The 9,377-nt window shown below is 44.3% G+C and overlaps 1 protein-coding gene across 1 annotated transcript; it reads right to left on the bottom strand.

The window, feature by feature from the left end:
* Positions 1-4,366: 4,366 nt before the first annotated feature.
* Positions 4,367-8,401, bottom strand: EXO5 (exonuclease 5). Its single transcript, XM_045859073.1, has 3 exons — positions 8,147-8,401; positions 7,233-7,569; positions 4,367-5,875 (listed from the first exon to the last, which is right to left on the bottom strand). The coding sequence occupies exon 3, from the start codon at positions 5,847-5,849 to the stop codon at positions 4,746-4,748; it is 1,104 nt and encodes a 367-aa protein (XP_045715029.1). The 5' UTR covers positions 5,850-5,875; positions 7,233-7,569; positions 8,147-8,401; the 3' UTR covers positions 4,367-4,745.
* Between the last annotated feature and the right edge of the window lie 976 nt (positions 8,402-9,377).

Here is a 9,377-nt window from a genome sequence, read left to right as displayed (position 1 = left end):
CACACCATGGGGTGACTAACTTGCTCAAAAGAAACAAGCCCTGGTTGGTGCAGCCCAGTGGATTGAGCACCGGCCCATAAACCAAAGGGTCTTTAGTTCGATTCCCAGTCGGGGAACATGCCTGGGTTGTAGGCCAGGTAGGAAGTGCACAAGAGGCAACCACACATTGATGTTTCTCTCCTCTTTCTCCATCCCTTCCCCTCTCTCTAAAAATAAATAAATAAAATCTTTTTTAAAAAAAGAAATGAACTTTTATTTTGTTTAACCACTATTATTTTGGCAATTTTAAAAATATATTTTATTGATTATGCTATAACAGTTGTCCTTTTTTCCATTTTTCTCCCCTTTATCCCCCTCTGCCATGCACCCCACTCCCTCCAGCATTTCCCCCACCCCCTGACCCTAGTTCATGTCCATGGGCTGTACATATAAATTCTTTGACTTCTCCTTTTCCTATACTATTCTTAACCTCCCCTGTCTATTTTGTGCCTACCAATTATGCTTCCTACTCCCTGTACCTTTTCCTCCCAGTCTCCCCCCTTCCCCTCCCCACTGATAACCCTCCATGTGATCTCCATTTCTGTGATTCTGTTCCTGTTCTAGTTGTTTGCTTGGTTTTTTGTTTTTGTTTTTTTTTTAGGTTCAGTTGTTGATAGTTGACAGTTTGTTGTCATTTTATTGTTCATAGTGTTGATCTTTTTCTTAGATAAGTCTCTTTAATGTTTCATATAATAAGGGCTTGGTGATGATGAACTCCTTTAACTTGACCTTATCTGGGAAGTACTTTATCTGCCCTCCCATTCTAAATAATAGCTTTGCTGGATAGAGTAATCTAGGTTGTAGGTCCTTGCCTTTCATGACTTGGAATACTTCTTTCCAGCCCTTTCTTGCCTGCAAGGTTTCTTTTGAGAAATCAGCTGAGAGTCTTATGGGAACTCCTTTGTGTGCCTCCTTTTCTCTCGCTGCTTTTAAGATTCTCTCTTTATTTTTAATCTTGGTAATGCAATTATGATGTGCCTTCATGTGTTTCTCCTTGGATCCAACTTCTTTGGGACTCTCTGAGCTTCCTGGACTTCCTGGGAGCCTATTTCTTTTGCCAGATTGGGAAAGTTCTCCTTCATTATTTTTTTAAATAAGTTTTCAATTTCTTGCTCTTCCTCTTCTCCTTCTGACACCACTATGATTCAGATGTTGGAATATTTAAAGTTGTCCCAGAAGTTCCTAAGCCTCTCCTCATGTTTTTTTTTTGTGGGTTTTTTTTTTTTAGTTTTTTTTAAAGATTTTATTTATTTCCAGAGAGGGAAGGGAGAGAGAAAGAGAGAGAGAGAAACATCAATGTGTGGTTGCTGGGCACCATGGCCTGCAACCCAGGCATGTGCCCTGACTGGGAATCGAACCTGCAATGCTTTGGTTCGCAGCCCGTGCTCAATCCACTGAGCTACGCCAGCCAGGGCAGCCTCTCCTCATGTTTTTGAATTCTTGTTTCTTCATTCTGATCCGAAGAAAGAATGTTTATTTCTTTTGTTCCAAATCATTGATTTGAACCCTAGTTTACTTCCCTTCACTCTTGGTTCCCTGTATTATTTTTATTTCACTTTGCATAGCCTTTACTTCTTTGTTTATTTTGCAACCATACTCAATCATTTCCATGAGCATCCTAATTACCAGTGTTTTGAACTCTGCATCTGATAGGTTGGCTACCTCCTCATGGCTTAGTCTTTTTTCTGGAGTTTTGATCTGTTCTTTCATTTGGGCCGTATTTCTTTGTCTCAGCACACCTGTTATGTTGTAAGGGGCAGAGCCTTAGGTATTGGCCAGGGCCAGGTAGCCCAAGTTGCTGCATTGTGATGCTGTTGTAGGAGAGGTGTCAGAGGGAACAATGCCACTTGCTTAGCTCTCGCCTTGCTTTCAGTCACTTCCCTTGTTTCCCACAAGTGGATTGTGCACCTTTCAGGTGCTGATTCCTGGGGAGTAGGCTTGTGTATGTTCTAGGACCCCATGGGCCCATCTAATGGACTCTCCTGTGAGACTGGGAGTTTCTCCCACTGCTGCAACCCCCACAGGGTTTTACAGAGGTTTTGAGGCTTTAGTTTCCCACACTGGAACCCTGGGTTGCATAGTCTGTCTTACTTCCCAGTTGTTCCTCCTGGTTTATCCACACGCAAATGTGGAATATCCTGGCTACCATCTTGCCATGCATCCTCTCCACCCTGGCTGTCTGTCTCAGCCCTTCCTGCCAATCTGGATATTTCCTTAACTCCTTGGTTGTCAGATTTCCATACAGTTCAATTTTCTGGCAGTTCTGATTGTTTTTTGTTGTTGTTATTTATAAATGAATTATCCTTCTTTTGCTTGTGCAGGAAGCGAAGCCTATCTACCTACACCTCCATCTTGGCTGGAAGCTGGAACTGTTTTGGCAATTCCTTTTATGAACAGTTGAACCTAATCCTAATTCAGGCACTCAACCCACCCTTGCTGGTATGGCTAAATGGACTGAATGCTAGCCTGTGACCTGAGAGGTTACAGGTTCAACTCCCTGTCAGGGCACATGCCTGGGTTGTGGGCCGGGTCCCCAGTTGAGGGGGGACAGGAGGCAACTAATCAATGTTTCTCTTCCTTCTCTCTCTAAAATAAAACCTTTAAAAATAAAAAATCTTATTTTTTTAAAAAAGGCACTCAACCTATTCTCTAGCCCAGGAAGCACATTTTAAAAAATTAAGGAATAGCTTTGTTGTGACATCTCCTTTCCTTTACCCACTCACGGAACAAACATCCAAGAGGTCTGTAATGTGGGGTTCCAACACCTCAGGGAGAATTCATGGGAGATGAATTTACCAGATACACGTATCTAGTAAAAACTGCAATGGAGACTGCAGACCAGGGAACCATTGGGAGAAAACATTATCAGTGATCCAAACAACAGATACTTCAACCCTTTTGTGAAAAACCGTAAAGTGATAACCAGATGTTAATTTAAAGTAAGGACTTGAGAGCTCAGGGAATTACCGGTTTACAGAATTGCTGGATCCTGACAGGGTCACTGTCTAAAACCAATTGATTTGCTCCTTTTCCTCTTCTTAAAGCTTCCAGTATGAATAAGATGCTACAGAGCCCTGAGCAAGTTTTTCTCTTGAAGACTACTAGTTTAATACTGTTTATTCCACAAGGTCCAGTTTACTATGCCCCCAATTTGATTTCAAACTTCCTAGGTCCTAGAGTAACACAGAGTGCATGAAGCTTGCTGACAGCAGGGAAGATTTACAGCACAATGGTTAAGAGCATAAGCACTGCAGTCAGACATACCTAGGTATAGTCTATTATTTTCGAACCATGGGATCTTAGGCAAGTTTTACAAGCCTTCTAAGCCTCAGTTCCCTCACCAGGGATAATAATGAATACATTGATTGAATCATAAAAGCACTTAGCACAGTGCCTGGCACATAACACCACTCAGTAAATTGGAAATATTATCACAAGATTCCCATTGTCCATAAGAAAAGAATATGTGTAACTCAGAAGGCCTCCAGAGGTAACCTATCATATCTCCCATAAATGTCCAGGCTTTACCAGTAACCCCATGTATAACAGGGGGTTACAGTAACAATATTCACCATGTTCTGCTGGTTCTTGACCTTCCACTTTATATAGCAACTCTCCGCCCCTGCCAACTCCTCCCCCCTCTACTTCCACCAACTCTCTAGTAGTTTCTCCATAAACAAGCCTTCACCTTCTAGGTGATGCCCATATTACTCTTTCCTCCAGCCTCTTTGGTGATGTTTACAGCTAAGGGTTCTACTGCCTTCTAAGATACACTGAAATTCCTCTCCACTATCTTTACATCTTCCTTTAATGTTTTTATTTCTGTTGTGCATTTTATAAAAAAGGTGTATACAATATATAATTTCTTATGACTCACTTTTTCACTTAATACTGTGCTGCTAAGATTTATCCACATGTTGCATTTCTTTTGTTTTGGCTGCTGTACCACTTCATTCACTCATCTGATGATGGGCATCTGGGTGGTTTCTAGGTTTAGGTTTCACTATTGTGAAAGTGCTACAACATCTATTCTTATTCTAAGAGTTTCTTTTAGCACATGCCTAGGAGTGGTGATACAGGATTGCACAGTGTAAATGTTACTTCATGTATATTTTTCATATCTAACATTTTCATTTTATGACTTCCTGTCCTGCTTCATTTTCCCTTATTTCTTTGACCACATTTACTGTGATTATTTAAAATTCCACTAATCCAGAAATACGTTTACATATGTACTTAAAGGCTTGGAATAGCATACACACAACCATTTGTAGTGGTCACCTTTAAAGGATTGAGATTATGGGGGAAAAAAACATCGGTCACCTGACCTGGACCATGTTTCATTTTATTTTATTATATAAAATGTAGAAAGCCTTGATTGAGAAAAAATAGGGAAGGGACTTAACAGAAACTAAGGCGTCTTTTTAGGAAAGCAATGATTGCTTTGCTCCAGCCACGATGAGCATCTGTCTTCTTGTCAATCTATGGTGAGGCTCCAGGTACAGTATAAGCCCAGATCTCTCCCACTCACCTGAGCCTTGGACCTAGATTTCAGTGCTTAGAGGTTGAGAAAATATGAAAATAACCAAAATAAGAACACGCTCCATGAAAGCTAAGATCAGAGACTGGTCCTCTTTTACTCTGTTGAGCACAGCAGGAGCAGGAAGGATCAAAGTTTCTTAAGGTACACCTTCTGCTCACATGGCTCATTTGGTCTGGGGCACTGGCACGGAGCTGCGCACGCCACCGCCCTTCCTCCACTCACAGATATCTGCGTAGCTGCACGTCCTGCATTTCCAAGCCTCCTCCACATCAACCCCCTGTGGCTCCCTGCAGCCCACCCAGTAGCCCATATAGTGCTGTACTTTATTTCTCAGCTCCCTCTCTTCAAAGGACACGATCTCTGAACCCAGCAAAGCAGCAGTCTCTTGATGGATATACTCAATCTTCAGAATGTCAATGACTGGAAGGTCAGACAGTGTTAGAGACAAGAAGACCAGCTCCATGAGGTCACCCAAGGATGTCACAGAGAAGCCTCCCTGCTGGGCATGCTTCAGCACTGAGGGTCCCAGTGGCTTTTCTGGATGCAATTTTGTGTGGTGAAGTAGGTTAGCAGCAGTCACTTTCCCTTGTACCATGGCATCAAAGATATATTTGTATAGGCTGACTTGAAAACGGTCTTTTTTTTTCTGAGCTTCCAGAGGGAGCACAGGGCCTCGGCGTGTCTTGAGTTCAACCAGTTCTAGTTCCCCCTTGGCTGTATAGTGCAGCTCATCAATCACTCCAACGAGAAGCACACCCTCCACTTCTCCAAACACTGGAAACTCTCTGATGTGCCCTCCTGACTGCAGGGTAGGAATCATTGATAACATATTCAGAAACTTAACTGCCCAAGTATCTTCTTTACTGGTGATGGGGATAGTCACAAGATCATGAACTTCCAGTTCTCTAGCTAGATGGATGCTGGCACCAGTGTCCAGAACAGCTGCCTTCTCAGGTGCCACGGAGCCAGGAAGCTCCTTCCCATATACCATTTGCTGTTCACACCAGTTCTGAGTCGACAAGTCAGTCACACACAAATATTTAAGATGGAATCGCTCCATGGGTGATGAGACATCCAATCCTCTCTCCCACTTTGGTAAGTTTATGAGCTTGCCATCCTTCCCAGGCAGTTCAGAAGAAGGGCTAGGCTTGCTAAGGGAAGCACTCAACTCTTGGCTATCTTCCAGATCCAGAAACTCCGAGTCACTCATGTCTGAGAATCCTGAGGCCTCTGCGGACACCGTCTCCTCTTCCCCAGTCTCTGCCATGGCACAGCTCTGGATGGGGCCAGGCCCTGCACATCATGTTAAAGAAGTGAATTATTCAAAAAAAATTTTTCTCAAAAAATCTTTCAAATTCCAATGAGGTAAAAAAGATTATGACTATTTATAGGCCTTAAAGAAGTCTATTTGTTTACAACCAACTGGTAATGCTAAAGAGTTCCAGTACAGTTTACAATAATAGGGCTTTTTGTATCATCCATATATGACACTTAAAAAATTTTTAAGCCCTGGTTGATGTGGCTCAGTGGATTAAGTGCCAGCCTGTGAACTGAAAGGTTGCTGGTTCGATTCCCAGTCAGGGCACATGCCTGGGTTGTGGGCCAGGTTCCCGGTTGGAGGCATGTAAGAGGCAACCTATCGATGTGTCTCTCGCACATCGATGTTTCTCTCCCTCTCACTCTCCCTCCCTACCCCTCTCTCTAAAAGTAAATAAATGAAATTAAAAAAAATTTTTTTAAGTGCAAAATAGTTTTATTCCTGAATCTAGCACTAGCATATTATGTGTGATTAAGCAAATCATCTTCTTTGGCATCAATTTCTTCATTTAAAAGATTTGAGTTTTTCCTTTTCTGCTTCAAAGTTCTACTGACCTGGGACATTATTTCATTATTTTAAGTGAAGCCAGATCTTTGTAAATGTTGGAACAATGTTTGACAGTTTACATGGATCACTTTCACAATTCCTTTGATACAAAGTTCTTGACTATGATAATAAATCTCAACTGCAAACTGTTTCTTGAGAAAAAACAGCTTTATGATGACTGTTCTTAAATGTAGTTTGCAGGAACAACATTTTAAAGACTAACTACAGATACAAACAGATCTACTCATACACCAAGTATCTTTTTGATGCGAGATGATTTCACATGGTACATTTATCAACATTTTTGCATGTATCTTAGAATAAATGGAGAGCTATTAGAGCATCCATCAAATGTATAATTTCATAGATAGTGTTTCTTAGCACAAGTTTGATTTTAAGTAAATGTAGTAAAAAATTAAAATATGAGAATAACGATCCAAGTAGTAGGTAGGCATGACACAAATCATTAGGTGGCAAGTGGATGAGATATTTGGGAAACGCCTACGGATCTGGATTCTGAACGGAACCCTAAATCAGTAGTACTTGGGAGTATGCTACCTGCCTCAGGAGTACTCTCCGGCAAGTTTTCCTGAGAGTACCCACACGTCCTTAACATCGGAGTATTCCTTTCAACTGTGCTCAGTTAACCAAATGACTGAGGGATTAAACAGTATATATGTTAGCACTCAACAAATGTGGACCTTCTCCCGTTCCCAAGGAAGGGATGGTGTATCAGTTCCCTCTGACAAATGAGATTAAACCTTAGGAGGGAGGAAAACTACTCACCTGAGACCTGGTTGATCTTCCTCCTCACAGGGAAAGGCAGAATGCAAAATGACAACGCTGGCGGAGGACAAAGAGGCTCTGAAAGCTCAGGTCTGCATCGAAGAATCCAAATTGGAAACCGGGCTGTGCTATGGCAGAATGGGGACTTTTGGTCTTTTCTCAGCTGCCCAGTCCCTCACACTGTAGCGTTTCCTCCTCTCCGATCCACACGGCACAAACCGGACCCCACCCCAGGTCCTGGGTAATGCTTGCCTCTCTTGGGGGGGGCGGAAATCCTCCATGACTTCTTCATTTTCCCCATACCCTGGATGCAGTTACTTGATCCATTCCCTGTTCCCTGAAAATAAAAGGATAAAAAAAATAACCAAGCCCCCTCCGCCCCCCACCCCCACCCCCACCCCACCCCAGGTGCTCCGCAGTCAGTTCCCTCTTCCAGTCCCAAGCGTGGTCCGGAAGCTCAGACAGAGACCCCGGGTCACACAGAGGCTTTTTTCTTCTGATGGGTTCCTGCTCCTTAAGGAACTACCACTGCCTTCACTCTCGGCATCCTACTTGTTAGGAGCAGCCCGCGCTTAAGGGCTCCGAGAATGTTTGCTTTCAAAGGGTACCATTCTACTGGCCCCAACCCGCGGTCTCCCCGGGAGTTCCATGCAGGCCCTAAAGTTTACTGAGCGCTTCCTGCAATGTCCTGGAGGAGTCGGGAACCACAGCAAGGGGTCGCTGGCCTCCGGAAGGGTGAAAGGTCCAGAGCCCACAGGCGCCAGGCCTGCACGAGCAGACGAGACGAGCGGCTCTCTGGGAGCCGCCGCCGCCCTGGGAGAAAGGTGGGGGGTGCGGCAAGGCGGGGACAGACCCCTGAGCTCCAAAACGCAGCCCCTCAATCCGCCACCACCATTCGACCGCCTTCCCCTTACCTCGGATACTCCTGCGAACCCCGGACTCCACCAGGCTCCGCCGCGGCCTCGGAACCGTTGCGGGACTCTACTCGCAACCCGCAATAGCACTTAGCGCAGCGGCCCTCGGCTTCGGGCGTTCGCACAAAGCTGCGGGGAGACCAGGCCGAGAACGCCCGGCGACCGCCCAAGGACCGCCCCCTCCCAGAGGCCTCAGGGGCGCCCTCTACAGCTCGCTAAGCTGCGGCTCCGACGGGAATCCCTCCAGCTGCGGTGCAGAGGTTTTTAATGTGCGTTTCCTCCGCTCCCTGCAGGTGCGGTCTGCGCGCCGCTGGCTGTGCGCGTGCTTTAATGGGGAAGGAGCTGCTCTGTCACTTAACCTGGAAGTGCCCACTCTGGCGGGGTTTCCTGGCTACTGCCAAGCCAGCATCCGAGAAAGTTGTGAGCATGTCCCTTTCTTTCTTCAGGGCACCTGGCCTCAGTCCGTTCAGTGTTGCGCTTTGCTCTGCCACCTTGGATGACGGGTGCCCCTCTGCACCTTGCACCAGCATTCCCAGCGGAGAGAAAAACCACGAACTCACTTTTCATGCTGGTGCTTGTCTCATCATTGTATTTCTCTTATTTACTCTCTCTTTCTTAAATCTTTTTAAAAATATTTTATTTTTATTTTTTTTAGAGAAGGGAAGAAAGGGAGAAAGAGAGAGAAACACACAATGTGTGTGTGTCACGTACCCTCGCCCCCCGCATTGGGGACCTGGCCCACAATCCAGGCATGTGCCCTGACTGGCAATCTAGTGACCCTTTGGTTCACAGGCTGGTGCTCAATACAATGAGCCACACCAGCCAGGGCTATTTACTTTTTAATTAACCTTTCTTGGTCAAAATGTAATTGTAACGACACAATTACATTTTGAAATACAAAATCAAGATAAGTGTAAATAATTATTGAGCAGACATGTTATCATTACAGCAAAAATAAAAAAGTTTCAGGCCCTTCCCAAATACACCCCCATGTGTCCTTCCTGAGGACACCGCTAGCCTGACTTTTATGACTATCACGTTCTTCACTGTTCTTCACTGCTTTATCACATATTAGGAAACTTGCTTTATGACAAAAGTGGAATTGCATAGCAACAGGGAAAAGATGGTCTTTTCCATGGAGGTTCTGTGACAATGGGGTATCCTTATTAAGTGTATACAAAATGAGACCTCTATCTGACTTCATCACAAAAATCAATTCCAGAAAGATTAA

This window comes from Phyllostomus hastatus, unplaced genomic scaffold (assembly GCF_019186645.2).
Source record: "Phyllostomus hastatus isolate PE091 unplaced genomic scaffold, TTU_PhHast_1.1 phas_scaffold_182, whole genome shotgun sequence".
NCBI lineage: Eukaryota > Metazoa > Chordata > Mammalia > Chiroptera > Phyllostomidae > Phyllostomus > Phyllostomus hastatus.
The sequence above is the reverse complement of the archived record's forward strand: the minus strand, read 5'-3'. Positions and strand labels throughout refer to the sequence as shown.

What these genes read in the sequence shown, in the direction of transcription:
- EXO5 (XM_045859073.1), bottom strand. Translation starts at nt 5,849, where the DNA reads ATGGCAGAGACTGGGGAAGAGGAGACGGTGTCCGCAGAGGCCTCAGGA.